Source organism: Bos taurus, chromosome 10 (genome assembly GCF_002263795.3).
Source record: "Bos taurus isolate L1 Dominette 01449 registration number 42190680 breed Hereford chromosome 10, ARS-UCD2.0, whole genome shotgun sequence".
Lineage (NCBI taxonomy): Eukaryota > Metazoa > Chordata > Mammalia > Artiodactyla > Bovidae > Bos > Bos taurus.
Genome location: NC_037337.1, coordinates 46,310,218 through 46,334,509, shown reverse-complemented (window position 1 = coordinate 46,334,509; position 24,292 = coordinate 46,310,218). Strand labels below are relative to the sequence as shown.

Here is a 24,292-nt window from a genome sequence, read left to right as displayed (position 1 = left end):
AAAAAAAACACAAAGGTTTTCATTTTGTCTAAACCTCTGGCAAACTGAAGCAAAAAAAGAAACAAACATTCTTTGGAATTTACAAGTCCACAAAATAGCATCATAAGACATGCTCTTTCATGTGAAGAGCAGATTTGGTTGATCTTTTCAGAAAGAACAAAAGTACACTTAAAGAATTATGCTTAAAAGGAAAATACCTGAGAAAAGAAAATTATTTTCCTGGAGTTAAGCTCTTTCTTGAGACTCTAATATTCAAAACACAGTATATACTTTTAAAGGAAAAAAATATTCAAAAGCCTAGCCAAAAAAAAAAAAAAAAAACCCACCACATTATAAGGAGATAGAGTACTACAGTACCTGATTCTCAGTGGCACTGTTGCTTAGATCTGGGACCACCACTAACTGGCTGTGAGACTTCAAGCAAGTTATTAAACTTCTGAGGGGGCATTTCCAACCTCAGTAAAATGAATTTGACTATATGATCTCAGGTTCCCTCTAGCTCTAGAATGCCTTGCCCTAGTTAGGCACATTCTTCATAAGAAAACCATCATGTGTTGAGAAGCACAGGCATCAATACAGCAGACATTAACGGTCAACTTCCCTACCTGAGAAGACTAAGGGGCATCACCCCTGGGGACTCAGACGCAGGCACCGTTTCTGTGTCAGTGACTGGAGTCGTGGCAGTTGTGGTGTCCTCCAGTGAGCTGCTCATAAAGGAAGTTGTACTTGAGGCTGATGGGCTGGTGGTAACTGGGGTCTGTGCCTGTTGGGCTTGGTCACTTTCCTCAGCTTGTTGATCAATCTCTATAAACCAAGGTTATAGTTAGACAGTAGTAAGGATTTTTTTTTTTAAGCGATGAGGAAATGGGAAACTTTTAATTTGGAAAGTTTCTAAGTATATTTCATAAGTATCAATTTCTGTGAAGGATTTACAGAAAAAAATGTTCTTCTATATATACATCCTTATATCCACTATTGTGGGGATTTCCAGGTAGCTCAGTGGTAAAGAATCCACCTGTCAATGCAGAAGATGCAAGAGACCCAGGTTTGATCCCTGGGTCAGGAAGATCCCCTGGAATAGGAAGTGACAACACACTCCAGTATTCGTGCCTGGAAAATTGCATGGACAGAGGAGCCTGATGGGCAATAGTCCATGGTGCCACAAAGACACGACTGAACATACATTCATTACTGTCTCGTTATTATAGCCTCTTTGCTGACATTACTTGGCCGAAAAAGGTCTGTCTAGTCAAAACTATGGCCAGTAGTCATGTAGGGATGTGAGAGTTGGACTATAAAGAAAGCTGAGCACCGAAGAATTGATGCTTTTGAACTGTGGTGTTGGGAGAAGACTCTTGAGAGTCCCATGGACTGCAAGGAGATCCAACCAGTTCATCCTAAAGGAAATCAGTCCTGAGCAGTCATTGCAAGCACTGATGTTGAAGCTGAAGCTCCAATACTTTGCTCACCTGATACAAAGAACTGACTCATTGGAAAAGATCCTGATGCTGGCAAAGATTGAAGGCAGAAGAAGGGGGCAACAGAGGATGAGATGGTTGGATGGCATCACTGACTCAATGGACATGAGTTTGAGCAAGCTCTGGGAGTTGGTGATGGACAGGGAGGCCTGGCATGCCACAGTCCAAGGGGTCACAAAGACTCAGACACGACTAAGCAACTGAACTGAACTGCTTATAGCCTCTACAGACAATAATGTAACAAGCTCTTGTAATTACTCATTTCTTACTTGAGAGAAGGTACTCTTTCACTTATTCTTGCAAGATTTAACCAGAGGTTCTCTAAGGATCATTAAAACTGTTTCCTTAGCAGTTTGATTTTGATGTCTATCTTTAGTCTTCAAACAACAAAGAAGAAGATATGTAAATACAAGAATAAAAACCTAGACAGAAACTCCCAAGTTCTAAAAAAGGACAATGCCTCACAAAATAAACTACTCTTAAATGTTTTTTTTTTTTCCCCCATACGTTAAAATGTCAAAGCACTTGCAATTTTTTCTTATCTGGTAAGGGAACTTACAAATAAACATAATCAAGATAGCAGCTGTTACAAATAGCTAGCTAATTCTCTTTGGTTTGTGAAGTGACCAGCTACTTTTCATAATCATGATCATAACAACTTCTGTTTATATGCACCATACACATCTCTCTGCCTATTTACTATCTATGCTAAAGAAGGAAGAAGGGGAATAAGGGAAAACGAAAAAGCAGAGGAAGTCGGAGGGAAGGAAGGGGAAAAAAAGGAAGCACCATGAAGGTAGGTGACTTTGTTTTGTTCACTGTTGTCTCCCCAAAATCCAGAAGGGTACCTAGCACACTGTAGGTACTCAATAAATATTTACTGAATGAATTTCATTTTTATTTTCAGAACTCTTATTATCCCCAAAGGTGAGGATAAAAGATAAACAAGGATTTTTATACACAATATACAGCCTATGAAAGTAGAACTTTTAGAAAGTCCTTTAAAATATCTCTGAAAGTTATCAAAATAATATATATATATTGAATCAGATCAACAAATACATGAGTACCTTTTGTGGCATGAGTTAAATTTCAGTTTTACAAAATGTAATAATTATTAAGTTTCAATACTTCCATAAGTTAAAAATAAAAAATTACAGGTATAGGCACACCTCAGAGATTTCACTGCAATAAAGCAACTTTTTGATTCCCCAGTGAAGAAAAAATTATGTTTACACTATAGTCTATTGAGTGTGCAAAAGCATTATGTCTAAAAATCAAAACCAATGTACATACCTTAACTAAAAAATACTTCATTGTTAAAAAATGCTAACCATCATCTAAGCCTTCAGCAAATCACAGTAGCAACATCAAAGATCACTGATCACAGATCACCATAAGAAATACAATAATGATGAAAAAGTCTGAAATGCTGTGAAAATTACCAAAATGTGACAGAGACACAAAGCAAGCAAATGCTGTGGAAAATGGCACTGAAAGACTTGCCTAACCCGGAGCTGCCACAAATCTTCAATGTGTAAAAAATGCAGAATCTGCAGAGTGCAATAAAAAGAAGTATGCCTGTAGACAGATGGTTATTAATATAAAGAAGCAGAAAGGAACTGTCTGCCTTGCAAAGGAAAAAACACTCTGAAAACTTTTTGGCCAAAAAAATTTATAAATCACTTACAGAATATATCACTTCTGACAATTATGAGTAACTTCAACAGCACAAAGCAAAAATTTTTTGAAAATCAGATAACTTACCTTGCTTAATTTTGCCCCCAAATTGGTCTTCCAAAAGCCCATGGACCACTAATTTATAGATCATGGCTTGAGCTCGTTCCAGATCTGCTAATCCCAGTGCTCTCTTTATGGGTGACCGCATGACCGCTCGCTTCACCATGTGGCGCATCAAAAACTGAAGGGCTGCACGCATCTCCACGTCTTCATGAACAACTGGAGAGCTTGCACAGTCTGAGTTGTGGCCATTTTCAGCCAGAACTTTTGGTATCAGCAACAGTTCAGCATATTTACTACAGCCAAGAAGAGCACTGAGTGACTTCATAGCACCGAGGTAGAGATAGGACAGCTGGACTGCTCTGATTTCTGACTGGGCTATGTCATGGTTTTTGGACATGTGTTCATGATTTTTTCTTTTTCCTTCTGTTATCTGATGTTGGGATTCCACACCTGGCACTGCTGAATCTAAAGAAAATGAAGCTATTTCGTTTTCTGATTTGGAGCTTGTGGTACCCTTAACATCATCAGATGTTAAGCCCGTTCGTGTGTCCAAAGCAGATTCACTCTCAATTTTCTGTTCAACATCCCCTTTCTCCTCAGATTCATGTCGGTGTTTCTTTTCATGTCGCTTCGTGCTCTGTTTGCCCATGTCTTCATGAATGCCAGTCAGATATGTGAGGTCCAGCAACACAGAAGCTGTCAGGCCTCGAAATCGTGCCACGTCAAAAGGAAGTGGTTCACAGGGTTCCAGATTATACAATGGAGTATCACTAGGCGACCAAAAAGTTGGGAAGCTTTAATAAAGATCAGAATGACACAGGAAGAAGCAAGTGAGGGATAGACAAGAGGAAGGTATAGAAAATAATGTAGACAAAATAAGATGTATCAAAACAGAGAATAAACTACACAAACTAGAGAACTCATTACAAACAGAAAAATGAATCCATTATGAGAAAAATGGGGAGATGTGATGTTAAACGCAAAAGCAATGAGATGTTCCTGTGCCTTCAAATATGAATATTCATTATTATATGACCTAAGTCAGGGACTAGCAAAATTTCTATAAAGAGCCAAATAGTAAATATCTTAGGACTTGAAGGCCACATAGTCTCTGCTGCAACTTTTCAACCCTGACATCATTGTGTGAAAGCAGTCACTGATATACCTGAATGAACGCTTGTGGCTATTTAAATTTAACAGGAGCTGGGCCAGGTGTGGTTTGCCAATCCCTAATGTAAGCTATTCAGAAAGTTTGTACAATAAATCTAGCTTATTATATGGGTAATGGCCATTTAAAACCTATTTCAGATTAAGACTTTGTTTCATTCAGAAAAATTACCTTGTAGTCTTCAATAATTGCTTTCAATTTAGTTTAAGCAAAAAGATGACTACATATTTCCTAATATCCAGCAAGAATTCCCAAAAGTTTCAACATGCTATAACCATTAATAAAGAACTGGAATAGAAAGCTTTAGCAAGTATACAGTTTGGTGGCATACATTTGTTCTAATAATCTAAATTTTGGTTCCAGCTTAATCTACTCTTATTTTCTCTTTGGGTCGTTTTTCTTATTAATATGTGTTTTAATTTAATCATTTTGCTTTATTGTTTGCATCTTAGTAAGGCAATGGTACCCCACTCCAGTACTCTTGCCTGGAAAATCCCATGGACGGAGGAGCCTGGTAGGCTGCAGTCCATGGGATCGCTAAGAGTCAGACACGACTGAGCGACTTCACTTTCACTTTTCACTTTCATGCATTGGAGAAGGAAATGGCAACCCATTCCAGTGTTCTTGCCTGGAGAATCCCAGGGACGGGGGAGCCTGGTGGGCTGCTGTCTATGGGGTCACACAGACTTGGACATGACTGAAGTGACTTAGCAGCAGCAAGGCATCATAAATCCTTTCCAAAACAAGACAAAGAACTAAAGAAAAGGTAGATACTTTCACAAGTAAAATTTTCATTGTTTTCTTAGCCTGGAGTCCATTAATTCCTGAAACTGTGTGTAAACTCACATGTGTTATTTTTCAGCTGAGAGGGTCCATAGCTATCATTACAGTATATAATACTACCACCTCCAAAAAATACTGAAGAACCATTGTTTTTGATATTGTCCCATGTCATATTAATAAAGGAATCACTTTAAGCAGTACAGTGAACAGTTACATAATATCGTCAATAAATCCATGTTTTCAAATGATACAATTATGTAGTCATTAGTTAAGTAAGTCCCCTTATTGACTCAAATACTTAACATACTTCCTTTTAAACATATGAAGTTTCTATTTCACACAAATTCTACCTGATTCCAAACACATCTAAATGCTTTTAAGCACACAATTCGTGCCAAATAAACATAATTTTCATACCTATCAAAAATGTTACACACTGAAGGTATAGAAATATATGCTTAAAAAAAAAGAATATTTAAAAACAACAGATAATACAAAACCTAATTTTAGTCACAAATGTTACCATCCTATTTCCTATATAAAATGGAACTAAGAGATCTGCTGTCTGGCTTTTTTTCTGTCCCAATGTGTAATGGAAATGATTAAAAAGCAGGAAGTTAAATGAAAAACAGACAGAAGGATCCTACTTAGTCTAAACTACTGAGGTTACCTTTTTTTTCACAAAACAAAGTAAAAACTATATATTTTACAAACTACTAGTATTCCAAGGAACACAAGTTTGGAATACCCCTTTAGGAAATCAATAGTACTCATACCCAGATGTACGAAAAATGTTATTTTAAAAAGTTAATTGGCAGCTCACCTAAAATACATAATTACTCACTGTCCATAGGCAATAGCACATTTCACCAATAAATATTCATTTGCTAACAGTGTAACTCAACAAATCATACCTGATGGTAATTTCTGCTTCATCCCATTGGACTTTGGCAGACGTGCTGCCCTCTTTGACCACTCCCAGCAGCGTGGCATGGCGCCCAGTTTGCTTGTGAACACACCGACCTCCAACTCTAAGACCAGCATCAACTCCTCCTATCACTGCCAGCACAGGCCACACCTCTAGGCAAAGGGTCCTCAGCTGCGGTTCTGACAGGTCAGCAAGGCCATGCCTACTGTGTTTACCTTTCTCTTCCTCTTTGTTTTCCTTTTCTTCTCTCATTTCATTTTCCTCTCGGCTTTGAACCGAGCGGCTTTTCTTTAGCTTCTGACCTGATTCTTTAATACATATCTTAATTTTGTGTAGCCTTTCCATCATTTTTTTGTTAATGCAGTAAGTCCAACGGTCTGTTCGATGAAGGATACGAATAAGCTGAATAGTGGCCTCTGCCAGCACTGCAGCTACTGGACTACAAATAGGATCTCCTGGAAGGAGGTCTCGTGGTGTGCCACGCATCTGCATATCACAAATTTTCACCTATAAAAGAAAAGAGGGTGGCAAATGTGTGATTATTAATAGTTATCCTAAACTATTAATTCTATAAATCACAAAACTATAAATCTAGCACATGTAATCCAATGTGGAACTAGTATTTGGTCTCCTGATATATGTGTATTGTACTGTTGGCCCTCAATAAGAAATGAGCAAGTATTACAGCTCTACTAAAGTCAGTAGCAGTATGGTCCTGAGAAATAAGTTACCCTGTCATTTAAACCTTCTGCAGCCTGTGAGTAGGAGTGCTGTTGTGGTCACTCAAAAGATAGGTACAGACCAAGGTGTATGTGATTCAATCTGCTGTGCTGTGCTTATTCGCTCAGGCGTGTCCAACTCTTTGTGACCCCATGGACTGTAGCTCCTCTGTCCGTGGGGATTCTTCAGGCAAGAATACTGGAATGGGTTGCCATGCCTTCCTCCAGAGGATCTTCCCAACCCAGGGATCGAACCCAGGTCTCCCACACTGCAGGCAGATTCTTTACCGTCTGAGCTATCAGGGAAGCCTTAGTCCCCACTCTAAAAGTCTTGACTTCACTCTAATCCTTAAGACTCCAGGATAATAATGAGTCCTGGGACCATCTTAATATTGTTTCAGAGGCACAAAGATAAACTCACAAGATTATAAAATTGGTCACACATTTCAAATAAGACATAGAGGTTAAAAGAAGAGAAAGACCTGGGTTCAAATCTTAACTCTGTATAATCTTCAGAAATTATTTAATCTCTCTAAACCTCAGCTTTTTCATCTGGAAAAAAAACCTGACACTAATACCTCTATCTATCTCTTACTATATTAAAGATTAGACTATGCACATAAAATGCTTATCAGCACTTTGCTGTATGCCAGACACACAGTAAATATTAAAAAAAATATTAACTATTATTAGTATTGTTTCTATCAGATTCTGAAGTCAGACAACACTTCTGGGTAGAATAAACTGATTGATATAAAACCTACCTAAGGTTAAATTAATTCCTTCAAGTTTCACAGATGTTACAGAGCAATAGGCCATCATTCTAACCAGAACATACTAAGAACCTGCTCTGGGCTGCAAGAATATCACCAGGGAAAGGGATAAAAAGGAAGTACTGGGGTGCCTGTTTATTCATTTCCAATTCAGTTTTGTTGGCCAGCTGGTTCAAGAAGCAGTTCTACTATCTCATGAGTAGCTAGCTTGAAATTATACCTCCTTGAAAATTTTTTTTAAATATATTTAAAAGGCCAGAATAAATTATACTTTCATGGTTAGAATTTACCAAATCTAGCATTTTCATCACAGATGCACGATATGTGAGACAGCTTGACATCTTCCTACTAAAAAATAACTAGAAATTCTGGAGACCTGACCTAGGCTATACTACATCCTCATGTAAAAGGATGGGGTAGAAAACAAATCAATCCTCCCAGCGAGACCACAAAGAAGTTTCTCTCTGTGTGGGTTTTATATTAGGAGGAAAAAAAGTTTTAGTGAGAGGGTATCACTTTAATACTGTTCTGAGGACTTAGGGTTCAAATTTACACCATCTACAGGGTCTGAAAACCCTCAGAGGAATGAATGAAAAGCAGCTTCCCCATCATAACTGAAACCTCCATTATTCACAGAATAGTATCTGACTACACTGAGGTTATTTTTAGATTCCTCTCTCATAGGCACAACTGCTAATGAACCAGATTATCCGTAAACTATTTCCTGTAATTCCTGTAATCCCATATAAGTTTCAAAGTTGATTCACTATACTCAAATTATCAGAATATCAAAATAGTCCCTTAAAAAAGAGTAACGGTAATTTAAAAAAATAATCTAACCTTCTTCTGGAAGACTAAATTCACCTGAGAAGGTACTTCTAATGGTAGAAATAGCTTCTTGTACCTATAAACTCTGTATGATGTTAACAAATATTAATAAAAAATAACAAATATTCTTCATGCTTAATTATGAAGGTCTGAGGTTTCATTACCTTTTCCCCTGGGTTGCTACTATAGAACATTACGCATGGGTACAACTCTGCTGCATCCACATCTTCAAAAGCTAATTTGGGTTCCTATAGTGTGGCACAGGTGATGGGAAAAAAAGGAAACAAAAATATGTTTTAAAATTGATAATATCCAATACATATTAAGATTCAAAGCTCTTACGAGACACAGTAAGTTACTAGATTCAAATCTCAGTTATCTTTGCTAACTAAGGAAATTCCACATATAATAAATGATCTTAATTTGTTCCTCTGTTACAACTGTCTTATTGGGATTTTACTATTGTCTTTTTCTTTTTATTTTTTGATGCTGATAAATATCATAAGAACCAAAAGGACTAGAGAAAAAGCAGAGAAGAGCAAATAATCTGTAAACTGAATAGCTAGCACTAACTGAGTCAAGGATAAGTAAAAAGAAAAACTCCATGACATAAATCACAGCAAGATCTTTTTTGGTCCAATTCCTAGATTAATGAAAATAAAATAAACAAATGGGACCTAATTAAACTTAAAAGTTTTTCCACAGTAAAGGAAACCATAAACAAGACAAAAAGACAGTCCTCAGAAGGGGAGAAAATATTTGCAAATGAAGCAACTTACAAAGGATTAATCTCCAAAATATACAAACAGGGCATACAGCTCAGTATTAAAAAAAAAAAAAAAATCAAAAAATGGGCAGAAGCAATCTGGCATTCTGTGATGACCTGGAGGGATGGGATGGGGAGAGGGGAGGGAGGGGATGTATGTATAATTATGGCTTATTCACACTGTATGTTAGAAACCAACACAACAGTGTAAAAATTAAAAAAACAAAAAAGACTTCAGGAAAAAAATGGGCAGAAGACCTAAATAGGCATTTTTCCAAAGAAGACATCCAGACAGCCAACAAATACATGAAAAGATGCCCAACATCACTAAACTATTAAAGAAAAACAAATCAAAACTACAACAAGGTATCACCTCACACTGGTCAGAATGGCCATCATCAAAAATCTACAAACAACAAATCCTGGGACCTGAGGGACAGGACGGGGTGGGAGATGGGAGGCAGGTTCAAGAGGAAGGGGACATATGTATACTTATGGCTGATTCATGTTGCTATCTGGCAAAAACCAACACAACATTGTAAAGCAATTATCCTCCAATTAAAAATAAGAAAACAGAATACATGAGAAAGCTGAGACCCTGGAGAAAAAAAAAGTGCTGAAGAGGGTATAGAGAAAAGGGAACCTCATACATGGCTAGTGTGAATATAAATTGATACAGCCACTATAGAGAACAGTATGGAGGTTCCTTGAAAAACCAAACCTGGAACTACTGTATGACCCAGCAATCCCACTATCAGGCATATACTCAGTGTTATGGGGGTTCCTCTATGGGTTACTTTCCGTCAAATTTATGACTTTGTTATGCTCTCTGCTTATGATATTAAAAGTAAACATTTTAAACAAACAAAAAGACACATGAACCCTAATGTTCACTGCAGCACTATTTGCAATAGCCAGGACAAGGCAGTAACCTAAATGTCCATCAACAGAAGAATAGATAAAGAAGATGTGGTACATACATATGAAATATTGTTGGCCATAAAAAAGCATGAAATAAGGTTATTTGCAGAGACATGGATGGACCTAGAGACTGTCATAAAGAATGAAGTCAGAAAGAGAAAAGTAGATATCATACATTAATGCATATATATGTAATCTAGAAAAGTGGTATAGATGCAAAGCAGAAATGGGAACACAGATGTAGAGAACAAATGTATGGATACCAAGGAGGAAAGGGTAGAGGTGGGAAGAATTGGGAAGTTGGAATTGACATATTTACACCTCGGATAATATGTATAAAATAGATAACTAATTTAAAAAAGAAAACAAAACAAGCAATGTCTCCGAATAAGTTTCAGTACCTCTCCATTCTTCCCAAAGGAAATGGTCCTGGCTTCCATGTCTAACACACAGGTAATGAAATCTCCTTGAGTAAAGCTGGATAACGTCAGAGTCTGTTCTCCGTTGTGATAGAGGTTACCACTGTAGGCCCGATAGAGCCACATATCCGAGGTAGTACGGTGGTTAAAGTCGTGTACTGGCCAACGAGAAACTCCAACACACGTGCCTTCATTACCTCTGTTTTCCTTCACAATGTAAAACTAAAATCAAGTGGTAATGTTCACTAGTATTCAAAAAAACTTTTTTATATACCATTAACCATATAAAGCAATACTGAGGAATATGTTTATAAAGAATTAAGCATTTATGAGAACGTAAGTTTATTTTTAGCTTAAGTGAAAATAACACAAAAATGAAACAGTTTCATCATTTTTTAAAGAGTTTAAGGCAAATTTAATATTTACCATGTAGTACATGTAGAATAACCTCTGAATATAACCTCTGAGTATTTATTTGAAATAAACAATTTTAACTTACATCTTAATTATTAAGTTGAGAAAGTACATCAAGTCCAGAAAATTTTTAATGGACAGCTTCAATTCTTTATATACAAAATTTCTAATTACTCTTATGTATACTTCTGTTCAGAAAAGAGTTAATATAGCAGGCTTTAGACTGCCCTCTTTCAAAAGGCATGCTTATAACAGTGGCCCCTTAGCAAGTACCTAAGGCCCTTGCTAAGTGGCCCCTTAGCAAGTAACTCGACTGGTAAACAGTTTCCTACATTGTTACAAAACATTCCCTAAATGATTCAAGCAGCTTACCAGGACAAGAATGTTTGAACAAACAATGTGGTTTACAATGAACATGAACTTTCCTTTTGGGAGTCTGGACTTTTAGCACATGCCAGGCAGAGGGTACCTTCATTACCAGTCTCCAGTAAAAATCTTGGGAACCAAGTCTCTAATGGGCTTCCCTAAAACATCATACACATGTTGCTGTATTTTGCTGGTGAGACAAGTGTGTGGTCCATGTGACCCTTCGTGGCATGGAGAAAACATAAGGAAGCCTGAACATGTATTCCTCTAGATGCTTCCTGTGTCTTTTCCCCTTATTATCTGGCTTATATCTTTATATCCTTACTACCTGTTATAGAAAACCCCAGTCATCATGAATACAATGATATACGGAGTCCTATGAGTCCTTCTACCAAATCTTTGAACACAGGGGTAATCTTCAGGATCTCCAACAACAGCAGTGGCAACATGAGCTTCACTAGAACAACTCTGTATCATTAAAATATAAGTACATATTTGGGAACAAGAGAGAACTGGGGAAAGAGAAAACTCTAATGCCTATGTGGTTATACATTATGAAACAGCAGGTGAGTGGCTATCTATTGTGAGAGACAAAAGTTACCCATGGAATTCAAAAGTAATAAGAGTCAACCACAGGAGGGCTGGCTCACTGGATCCCCTAGCTGCTTTTGGCCCTGTTAGTTAAGTGAGGGGAAAAGAGCAGAAAAGTGTTGTTTTCCTCTCTAGGTGGGAAGTGAAAGGGCCTAAACATTCCCACACATGAGCTTTGGATAGGCCAAAGAATAAAAATAAGCTTGCAGTTGCTCTCTCCTCCAGGTGGCAAGAGAAAAAGTTCAAAAATCCCTGAGGTGAGTTTTGGGGAAACCAAAAATATTAGAAGTGTATGTTGCTCTTTCCTCCAAACAAGAAGAGATAAGGTATTTAAGTCAGTTCCCAGGGTGGAATAAAGATTTATAAAGAAGGAAGGAAGGAATGGGAGGGAAGGGAAGAGATGGGAAGAAAGGAAGAGATGAGGGGGAGAGAGAAGAAAAGAAACTACTCCAGCAATTTTCTTTAGCCTAGAAGCTGCCACTACTATACTAGTACCCCAGTCCAACCAATTAACCTTGTAAATCCTAAATTTACTGCTAGGGGTCTAAGTAAACTTGACAACTGAGAGGAAAGTAAATTTTACAAAACAGCTTCATTTCGTGGCTACTGCATCTGGATGTATAATAAAAGATAGTGTAAAATGTTACATGGTATAACTTCATAAACACTAAGAGATCAAACTAGTAAGTGAAAGCTGCAGAGGACAAATGTTAGTGGCACACAACTTCCCTGCTTTTTGTCCCTGGTGAGTAGATTGGAATTTAAATTCTTTGAGTAATGGAAACAAAACAAGCCTCTATAACTAACAATTTTTTGTTATGATATTTGCCAACAGAACTACGAGAACAAAGAGAAACAAAATAAAGACTGGCAGTCTTCACACAAAAATATACACTGAGAGTTTTAAAAAGCAGTTGTTAGGTGCCAATTAGTTCCTGTAAAATCAGATGTCTGACCCTTAGAGTCTGATGATTTTCTAGCCTGCAATGAGTATTTTTGAGTAAGTACATCAAATCTATACTTTAAGAAGGCAAAAAGACCTTAGTCATTTAGACTTAAAATGCAGCTGTCTGATCCTATAGCATTTAGGTTTTACTGCTACCCCCAGAAGTTGCTAGTTTTATTATAGAAGCCTCTATTCACAGCTTCCAATCGCTTGGAGCAGCCTCTAAGTTAAAACCTGATACTCTCTCCTATAGGCTGTTTCAACTCAACATGAGCTGTGTTCAACTAAAAGTAGGTACCAGACCAACGAACAAAAATCAAATGTTGGGACTGTTAAAGTTGGTGTAGCCATAAACTAAAAACATCATGGATTCTAGTTGGACTGTCCAGGATTCTTACATATGCTCCTGGGAAAGGGCTTGTTCTTTTGATAGTCATCTAACTTGAGCTGCTGATTGGCTTTCTGTTTCTGACATAGAAACTGATTACATTCTTAACTTCTATTCTTCCTGAAACCTGAAAGATGGAGGAGGGCATACTTTAGGGCACATGATCCCTCTCATCCACTCTTGTAAGAGATGGACTCTTGACCTCTTCTTGTGGATGTCCTATCACTACTGACCTTTTCTGTTCAGCTTTTTGAACTAGTCAGTTTCAACAACAGACTGATAGCTTGTTTCTATGTCTGATACACAGGCCCTAGTAAGACAGATTATTAAATGAAGCTCTCCCCAGAAAAAGAGGAATCTTTCCTACGCTGCTCACTGGATAAATGGTTAGGATAGAAGAGGCAGATGGTGTGAAAAACAATTTTTTAATTGGGATTTTGTCCTGACAATTCCTAACCTTTGTGGTTAGGAATAAAAATGTTTTTATTAAAAAAACTTTGTGTGTGTGAAAATTCTTTTGTCCCTATTGCTTCTAACCCTTCTGGACAAAAGGGCTAGATGAAGATAAAAAATGATTTAAAAAAATGTGAAGTTAGAATTACTAAATGAGAAATATTGATTTTATTTATTTTTTATTTTTTTTAGAAATACTGATTTTAGAATAAGGTAGGTGAGGAGGGAACCCAGGCCCCAGGAAGTGTGGAAGAATAGAGATGGCATAAATGATCACCATTTTTCACAACTGTTCCTCCTCCTGGGGGAGGGGAGAACGGGGGAAAGCCATGCTGTGAAGAAGGTGGTTTTGAGCACTTTAAATTTAAACTGGCTTCTGAGCCTCCCATTATACCTAATAGGCTATACGAAGCAGGGGATGACTCCAGGTCCTGGAATTTCCACAGGACACCTCCAGATGTCATCCACGCTCTTGAGGCAGATAAAAAGATGTCACACACAAACAGAACTATTTAACCAACTGGCTTTAGAGATAGTCCCTCTGAAACCAAGAACTCAACTAAATTATTTAGACTGCAATGAGAAAATAAGGTGGGAGGCCCCCTGATAGGAGATCCCATCAAGGTCCTGTTAACTTGTTCTGCCTGACTACTGTACATCTTATAAACTCTTCATCTCCAAGGATACCATATACAACCTCTAGAATTAAATTTTTCTGTGTAAGTGCCCTATTCTGAGTCCTGGACTGGCCAGAGTTGTGCTGTGCTAAATTTATGGAAAAAGCCACATGACTTTTTAAGATAGATATTTTGTGATTAATAAGATTTATTTTAACTGGCTAAGTCTAAGACCCCTGAAGTCAATACTACAGGCTGGTCTCACCCTGCTGTCTGAGGTCCTACCAGATAATAACATTAATTTTATTGTAAAAACACTGTGGCAAAGAGCCAAGGAGGTACACTGTGCAATCAAAAGAAGTAACACAACAGGACTGCTATCCTTAGAAATGTCTACTTGCAATGTTGGTCCTTGGCTGGCACCTGGGGACTAGACTGATAAATACTTTGCCACATTGATACAAAGTTTCCCTAACTGATAAAGGTGGCTTCTTTTACTTAGACTGTATGATAATATGTTTATGATAAAAAGCTGCTTTCCCTCTGGGAATCTAAAATTTTAGTATATGCCAGGCGCAGAGTATGTGACTAGCATCCAGTAAAAATCTCGGCCATTCAGTCTCTTATGTGCTCTCCCAGGAAGAAACATCACACATGTTATCAAATTTTCATTGCTGGGGGTGCACTGTATGACCTCTCATGGAAGAGATGATCGTCATTTTTCAACTATACATTAAAAACATTTTTGAAAGAGTTACAAAAATAATATAGGGTTCTTATATATCCTTCATTGGGCTTCCATTTACGTTAAAAATTACAGAGTACTAGAACTTTTACGTAAGATGATTTTTTAATAGTCTTTCTCTTTAAAAAATAATAATCTAGGAGGAAGAGACTAAAAGATAAAATGTTTTTAATTACTACTTAGAATTCTACGCACCTTCCACTGATAGCACCCAGAAGTTACTCCAGTTGACGCCAGTCCATATCCTTTTCCTCCACTGCCATGAGTTAAAATCTGTCCATTTTCCACTATGCAACACTGAGCTTTCTCTGGGTCAAAGGATACTTCTTGTATAGGAAGATTCTCATCTTCTTCCTCCAACTCTCCCTGCTTCTACCAGAAAAGAAACTGAGTCAGTATTTTGAAGTAACTCAGATCTCAGTTAATAGATATTCTAAGACTCCTTGGTTTGATTCACAAATATTTATTATCTACTATATACCAGTTCGGAGAAGACAATGGCACCCCACTCTAGTACTCTCGCCTGGAAAGTCCCACGGATGGAGGGGCCTGGAGGGCTACAGTCCATAGGGTCGCTAGGAGTCGGACACGACTGAGCGACTTCACTTTTTTTTTTTTTAATTTTATTTTATTTTTAAACTTTACATAATTGTATTAGTTTTGCCAAATATCAAAATGAATCCGCCACAGGCATACATGTGTTCCCCATCCTGAACCCTCCTCCCTCCTCCCTCCCCACACCATCCCTCTGGGTCGTCCCAGTGCACCAGCCCCAAGCATCCAGTATCGCGCATCGAACCTGGACTGGCAACTCGTTTCTTACATGATATTCTACATGTTTCAATGTCACTCTCCCAAATCTTCCCACCCTCTCCCTCTCCCACAGAGTCCATAAGACTGTTCTATACATCAGTGTCTCTTTTGCTGTCTCGTACACCAGGTTACTGTTACCATCTTTCTAAATTCCATATATATGCGTTAGTAGCGACTTCACTTTATTTTTTCACTTTCATGCATTGGAGAAGGAAATGGCAACCCACTCCAGTGTTCTTGCCTGGAGAATCCCGGGGACAGGGGAGCCTGGTGGGCTGCCGTCTTTGGGGTCACACAGAGTCGGACACGACTGAAGCGACTTAGCAGATACATCAGTTACTATGCAGGTGATGGGAATACAAGCATAAATGTGGCATGGTCCCTGCCCACAAAGAGCTTATAGCTCAGTCAGGCAAAAAAGAGACAAATAACACAGTACTGCAGTGGGAGAATAAAAGAAGTTACATGACAGGTAGAGCAGAAACATAAAAGTGCAAGTTTCTAACCATGCTTGGGAAGGATAAGGTAAGCGTTCAAAAGAGGATGACTTCTGACCTCAATCCTGAATGATAAGAAGGCATTAAGCAGCTGATCAAAGAAAAAGAAATTGAAGGCAGTATGTACAGCATGTGTCAAGGCACAGAACTGAAACAGAATTCACTGATCAGCATTCACTGATTAAACATAATTGCAAGCAGTATTGAAGATCTGGAGGATGAGACTGAAAAAGAATAAGGAACTAGGAAAAAAATCATGGAAGACATTCTAAGTTTGATCTTTAGACAAGAGAATTTCTACACAGAATGATTTATATAGAGGAACTCTGATCAGATCTATGTTTCATAAACATTGTTGTACCAGGAATATACAGGATGAAAACAGAGAGAACAATCAGGAGTTTACTGCAAGAGTTCAGGTAAGAAACACTGACAACGTATAAGTCCTTCATTTACCCAATGAGTATTTGTTAAGCATCTACTGTGTACCAGACACTATACCAGGTCCTATATATATATTCAGCAATATACTGGATAGATTAGGTCTCTGCTCACACAGAGCTTATATTTTAGAAGGTGGAGACAGAAAAGATACAAGAAAATATTAGGTGATAAATTCTACGCTGAAATTAAAATAGGTGATTTTTGTGGCATTAAAGAGTATGTGGCAACTGACTCTAGATTGTGGATTAGGAAAGGAATCTGAAGAAGTGATAATTAAGTCAAGACACGAATAATAAGTTGACTTCTGAGAAACATATCTGAGGGAAGTATTCTAGGTAGAAAGAAAGCCAGAGCAAAGCCCAAAGGAAGGAACAAGCTCAGTGTGTTCAAGAAACAAGAAGGCATTTGTTCACAGTGTAGTAAGAAAGAGGAGATAAAGGATGGAAAACCATTAACTGGAGGGTTTTAAGCAGAGGATCAACATGTTCCAAGTTACCAAGTTACTTGAAGCTCACACTAGATCCTGTGGAGAGAATGAATTATAGGGAATTAACATGGAATATTGCGTAATCCAGGCCAGACAAAAGAGGGGCTTGGAGTAGGGTGATGGCAGAGGAATAAGGAGGTGCAAAAATTCAAGTTAACTATTAACAGAGAAGTTAGCAGGACTTGGAGATTATGTAGAGAAAATGGGGTGTGTGTGATAAGAGAGGAATCAAGGATGACTGCTTGGTTTTTTGGTTGAGTCACTTACTAGGAAATATGGGAAAGCCTGGGGAACAGACTATTAACAGAACTAAGGATGCTGCTAAGTATGAGATGCCTATTAGACTATCATTCAAGTGGCAAGGCAAGTAGAAGATGGGTATATAAGTCTGGAATTCAGAAAAAAATGTCAAAAAGGGGACTAAAGATTTGATGACCAATGGCAAATGGGTCTGAATAAGGTTTGATGCTAGAGGAAATGAAATGGAAGTAACAGCTGAAGAAAATAAGGGGTCTTAGGACCAAACCTTGGGAGATTTCAGCAGTTAGATTAAATAGAAGTGAAAGTCAAAGTGGCAATCACTCAGTCATGTCCCAACTCTTTGCCAACCCATGCACTGCAGCCCGCCAGGCTCCTCTGTCCATGGAATTCTCCAGGAAAGAACATTGGAGTGGGTTGCCATTCCATTCTCCAGGAGATCTTCCCAACCCAGGGATTGAACGCGGGTCTTCTACATTGCAGGCAGATCTTTACCTGAATCTGTCTCAATGGGAATCTACCTCAGACCAGGCTTTCCTGTTCTGAGCCACCAGGGAAGCCCTAAAATAGAAGGGGAAGTACAAATGAAAAAGGATGAGAAGAAAAGGCCATTGTACTGGGATAGAAGGAAAACCAGAAAAAGCATGGAATCATGAAAACTAGTAGAAACACTAAGATAGCTAGATAGATGGATTCAAGCAAAAACAATTTAGGAGGTGAAATCAATGAGGTCTAGGGACCACACGGATGGGGATATTAGCAAAGTCTAGAATTCCCAGGAATTCAGGCTTGAAAAGCTAGTTAAATGTTAGTGCCACCAATAAAAATGGGATAGGAGGAAAAGAAGAAAGGTTTGAAGGAAAGACACCTGGGCTATCTATCATTCAAGTCTGGAAGGCAATGAATGTAGTGAAAATGGTCATGATTATGACTGAGACTTCTAGAAAAGCTAAACACAGAACTCTGAGGAACACCGGAATCTGGGATGGAGGCAAGGAGAAAGTCACACCAAAGAAGAGATGCCTCCAGAGGGAATCAAGGATTGGCAGAGGGAATCTAGAAAAGTGATGGTTTGAAAACAATGGAAGGCTAGAGTTTACAGAGGTCAAGTAAGTTGTGAGCAAAAAGCCATACACTATTACCAACAACACCTCTGTCATTATTTCAGTGCTTTGATGGAAAAGAAACGATTGGGCTAAAGAAATGAGAAGTAAGGAAGTGATTTAAACATGTACAAGATTACTCTTCCCGGAGGCTTGGCAATGATGCACAAAAGAATATATAGAAAGGATTCATTGATAAAAAAATGCTATTTAGGAGAGTGGGAATAAGAGATGTTTACAAACTGAGGAGAAGGAAACTCCTCCAGTGGAGAGGGAGAGCGTGTGCAGAGAGGAGACTGATTAACTGATAGAAAAATGTCCCTCAAAGGAGAAAGGATCCAGAGACAGGTGGCAAGATATTCACTTGTGCTGTCTAAAAATACCTTTTTGGAAGAATCAGGTACCTGTAATTTTATTTCTTGTTCTTTTTCCTTTATCTGAATAGCATGTTTGGCCTGAGCAATGGGTGTCTCCCACATACAATCTGACAGGAGGGAAAACAGGCGTTCCACAACCTATGTATTGAAGGAAAAACAATGATAAAATCTGTAAAGGATTATTTAAACTGTTTTTAGAAAAGATAAATCATAAGATTAAGTCACCTGTGAGATTTAATTATACCAATGTCTGACAGCTACTTTGTGTAGATGCAAGCTAAAATGTCATTTTTTAGAAAGATCATTAACCCACTACAGAGTGGGTTCAACTGCCCTGTTGCCTCGCTATATGGACCTCTGATGAGGCCATACAGCTTCATATCTTTCTCTCTCTAGATGCCCACATGTAGAAAGAAATTCTATAAATTTTCCTTTCATTCTGACCTTGAAAATATTCACTATACTACCACTTCTCACATCTCATAACTAATTTAATTTCTCTTTCTCTTTGCTTGGAGATGAAAAAATTTAAAAAACAATCTCAGAAGTGGAAGTTGTAGATGCTACTGAATAAATGACACATTTGCAACTGAAGAGACTGTAAGTTTCAAGTTTGGGTGAATCATGTTGCAGATGTTAAAGAATGTCTTCTAATAATTTTAAAAATAGAAACCTGGGCCATCTGATCATCTTCTACACCAGATTCACAAGCTGGCAGCACAGCCTCAAGGACGTGAAGTGCAAGGAGCCTCGTTCTTAAGTTACCAACTAGAGGAATTCCTGGAGGGGGGAAAGAACATTGTCTTATTATAAATGTGACTTAAATTCAAAGTTTAAATAAACTTGAAAAAAATCCTTGAGGGTGTTAAGTCTTTAGGATGGAACAGACTTTACTTCAGGACATTATCACAAGAATTCTGGATTCATCCCATATCCATCAATGTATATGAATATTCATGTTCGTGTTTCAGTTTTTATGTATATATAAGGGAACAGTACTATAATAAACACCTGTGCCAAGTACCATGCTATGCATTTCATATACATTAATAACTCTGTTGATCCTCACAAACCCTACATTATATCCTTATTTTACTGATGAGGAAACAGAGGCTCAGAGAAGTAACTTGAGCAAAGCCACATAGCTCAGTAGAGACAGAAGTAGAATTTTAAATGACACATCTGTTAACCTCTAAAGCTCAGGCTTATTGTACCCTTTAATTGCTCCTGACTGCATCTATTCCCTGACGGACCTACAGGGTTAATGGAGAGAAAGCAGTTTGTATTTTTCTAAAAGAAACAAAGACAGAGGCAGGATACTGATGCTTTTTTTCTATCCATTATTATTACTGGGTTAGCCAAAAAGCTCTTCTGGGTTTTTTGCACTGTCTTACAGAAAAATCCGAAAGAACTCTTTTGGCCAACCCAATACAAGCAACTAGTAGAAATAAATTAATATCTGATTCTTCTTCATGCTCTAAGAACTTACTCAATATTATCATAAGCCTTATTTTATTAAAGGAGGGGGAAAAAAGCTACTGTAAGTTATACTAGTAAAGAAAAACATAAAAATGAGTATAAACTTACTATATATAAGGCTAAGAAGCATAGTTACAGGAAGAACCTTGACTTGAACTACTGATCTGCCAATAATAGTAACTTATGAATGGCAGAGCTTTTAAAAAAATAAGACAAAGGTAAGGCCTCTTTTAAATAAAATGCTGTTTTATTTGCAGCCCAGTTGATCAATTTTGGAAATTCTTTCAATACTTTTAACAACAAATCAATTTCTTGCCAGAATTTGCTACCACAATGACTGGGATAATTCTGTTGCAAGAACATTAACATTTAGTATGACTCTGTTTTACTGTATTTTTGCAGTTAATAACCGCAGCTATTATGTTAATAATAAGCTGCCTGTATTCTTTTTGTTTATATATCAACCTTAAAACATATATAGAATCTGAACTTTTTAAAAATTGAATACATACAAAAAAGTAAAAAGAAACACTAATAAACTATATTAAAAATGTACACATATAAAATAACATGTATCATAGAAGACTATGTTACGTTTCAGCACACTTAAAAAAGACTAGGGATGATGAAAAAGTTCTAGAAATGGACAGCAGTGATGGTTGAGCAACTCTGTGAATGTAATCAATGTCACTGAATTGTACACTTAAGTGGTTAAAATGGTAAATTCTATTTTATGCACATTTATTTTAAAAACAAAAAGCAAACAGATTAGGAAAAGACTGACAGTAATCTATGTAAGCAGACCAGAGTTTTAGGCTAAGAAGCAAGAATAACGCTTATTTTACAGAACTCTCATAGACAGCACACAACTAGAAGTTAAATCAAGGCAACAGAAATCGTATCATGATGAGAAAGAACAGACAAATTCAGATCTGCATTCTGATAATCCAACAATTTCAAAATCTGTGCTTAATTATCACATTAAACTGAATATTCTCCACTTATTATTGTAATCTGAACAACTAGAGACGTTTCCAATATTAAATCTATGATCGTCTCCAGTGCTATCTTCTATTATTGATTTGATGCCTTTCCATTTTTACTCCTGAAATTACTTTTCTTTCAATCAAATAAGTACTCACAAAACAGGAAAGAAAAGTCTTAAAATCAAGGTCAAGTATATGATGTTGTTAAAGTCTGGCATTATCTGAATAAAACACATGTGATATGCAAAATACTCCAAAATAAGACAAAGGTCACATACCTGAAGAACATTTCTGAGATGCTATATTTAAAAGCACTTCTGTCCACTTTGGGGAAGCCATTTTTGATTGAATTGCTTTTGAAGATACAACTCTGCGAAGAAAAACTAGGAAATCCCCCAGATGCAGTTCAGCTGCGTGCTGTTTCCTAAGAGCAGCTAAAGAGTGAACAGACAGGTTTACATTATAACCAAAAGCAAACAGGAAACAGTTTTTTATCAAATAACTTACACTGAGAATGCAGTTAAGTACCACTTAATTCACAACCTAGGCTGTCAATTAGCTGCCTAGGGCCTGGGTTCAATTCCTGGTCAGGGAACTAATATCCTACAAGTCATGCTGCATGGACAAAAATAAATAAATGTTCTGAACTGAAACATATTCTTAAAAACCAAAACAAAACCATGTCTGTGTGTGCATTGGACTAGTAAAGACCTGACAACTGTAATCACATTTTCAAAAAGTCCATGATCCACTCACCATTTTCCCCTTCCTCTGGCCCAATCAAATTAAGAATTACATCTCTAAAAAAGACTTAACTGTTTTTATATTCTACAAGAGAAGAATTTCTAGGCCTGGGTATGGTTTGCCTGAACTCTACATATAAGAAATCTTTCCACCAACCTGCTCTAAACAATCATCCCAATTTTCCCAAGAGCCTCAATACCTCTCGTCATCCCCTCCAGGACTGACGCTAAAGAATGATTCATTGGAAAAGACCCTGACGCTGGGAAAAACTTAGGGCAGGAGGAGAAGAGGGTGGCAGAGGATGAGATGGTTAAATAGCATCACCAACTCAATGGACATAAGTCTGAGCAAACTGTGGGAGATAGTAAAGAACAGGGAAGCCCGGTATGCTACAGTCCATGGAGTTGAAAATAGTTGGACACGACTTAGCAACTAAACAACAACAACCCTGTGCATTTTGAAGCCAAAGAACTTTCTGCTGTTCCCCTAATACACCATGATCTCATATCATCCAACACCTTGGAGGTATGACCCATTCGGAGCCAGGGCAGAGAAGTTTGCCAGTGGGGCAGATTCCCAGAATGTCAGTCTGTAACATGCATTAAAACATGGAGAACTGTAACAATTTGAAAACAGGCCATTTCTTTCAGGGAGATCCTGGCATATCAAATTAAGAAATACACAGATAAGTCACTTGTGATGGAGAGGAGACCAACTCCCAGCCAAAGACCAGGTCTGACTAGTCAGTAATCTATAATATCTTCATGGATATCTTGTTAACTGGAGGGCTTTTGTTTTGCTGATGGGTGTGCAGGTTTATGATAGAACTAACCTGTCAGGAACAGTTAGAGAAAAAGCTAAGAGTTCCTTTTCTACATTTCCTTCTCACAGTACTCTAATCTTTACTTCTTCAGTCTTTGCTAATATGCAAACCTTTTTAATAGTATTAATTTGAAGAACATAAAATTATTAGCCTGCCCTGGGTACCTACATCTCACTCTAACCTGGTTCCTATGCATTTCTTCAAAATCCAGTTCAAAAGTTACCTCCTCCATGAAGCTTTCTCTCTTGGTAGAGACCCCTGGGGAAATCTCTTTTAGGAAGCCTCCATCCAACCCCACTCTCACTCCCAGCAAGTATTTTATTTCCCAGCAAGTATTTTTTTAATAAGACACTGATTAATTAAAGTAATTAAAGCCTAGAGACCTTAACCATAAAGCTGGTTGATACAGCTTTATGATATAGTTTGTTTCCAGTATCAGTATTATGTTTGAAATGAAGAGTACACCTTACTTTTAGTTAAGTATTATAGAGAGTATATGGAGTTATTAATACCTGGTCTACCTATCTGAATGCCTGGGCACTGCTGACTAGAATCAATCTCACTCCCAGCCATGCCCATAAACAGAAAAGGTACAACCTGAGAGGACTGGATGTGGACTCAGTGTGTTATTACACCTGCTAAGATTCATCACAGTTCCTTTACTGGATATGGTAGGATGCTGAGAAGTAACTCTTCTGTTTCTTCCATGCTGTCCATATGTGCAGTGCTCAACAGAGAGTGGTAAGAAACTATTACCTTAACAACCCTGTATCCCCAGTTGGATCTCAGGAAAAAGGGAGGTGGCATTAAAAGCCTGTTTTATGTTATCATGCCTTGTGAGTCTCCCCACACTCCGTATATGCAACATGCTCTTTATAAAAGAAGTAACTTGTCACAGATTCAGCCTCTGAAACCAAAAGTTAGCCCTCAATGAGACTCGTATATACATCCTTCTAGATTCTGACCTAAGAGATTTAGCTATTTCTCCTAAGCTTATTGTATTACACTGTAATTATTTGTTTAAAAGTCTGCCTTCCTCATTATCCTAGAAAGTCCTACAGGGCAGAGATAATGTTTTGTGATTTTTGTATCCCCAGCATGTTCCTTTATCCACCCACCTACCTATACAGTATTAATATTATTTAAATAATACCTTATATATTTAAATATTACTTACTATACTATTTCAATATTAACATTCATCAAGCTCTTATGTGCCAGATACTTCTCTAAGT

General features: G+C 37.6%; 1 protein-coding gene and 1 long non-coding RNA gene across 23 annotated transcripts in view; one reads left to right on the top strand and one right to left on the bottom strand.

Annotated features, from left to right (window-relative positions):
* Positions 1–24,292, bottom strand: part of HERC1 (HECT and RLD domain containing E3 ubiquitin protein ligase family member 1) — a 231,896-nt gene that overhangs the window by 63,537 nt on the left and 144,067 nt on the right. For 14 of the 22 annotated variants that reach the window (XM_059890543.1, XM_059890540.1, XM_059890541.1 and 11 more), the window contains 9 exons: positions 21,769–21,924; positions 19,699–19,805; positions 19,032–19,163; positions 15,242–15,418; positions 10,509–10,748; positions 8,585–8,668; positions 6,087–6,607; positions 3,246–4,015; positions 606–804 (listed from right to left, as the gene is read on the bottom strand). In XM_059890543.1, coding sequence (XP_059746526.1) covers positions 606–804; positions 3,246–4,015; positions 6,087–6,607; positions 8,585–8,668; positions 10,509–10,748; positions 15,242–15,418; positions 19,032–19,163; positions 19,699–19,805; positions 21,769–21,924 — 2,386 coding nt within the window. The remainder of the gene's footprint in view (positions 1–605; positions 805–3,245; positions 4,016–6,086; positions 6,608–8,584; positions 8,669–10,508; positions 10,749–15,241; positions 15,419–19,031; positions 19,164–19,698; positions 19,806–21,768; positions 21,925–24,292) is intronic. The other 8 variants (XM_059890545.1, XM_059890550.1, XM_059890555.1 and 5 more) reach the window with 5 other exon arrangements.
* Positions 18,132–19,880, top strand: LOC112448546 (uncharacterized). Its single transcript, XR_003036945.2, has 2 exons — positions 18,132–19,048; positions 19,544–19,880. It is a non-coding gene; the product is annotated as an uncharacterized lncRNA (long non-coding RNA).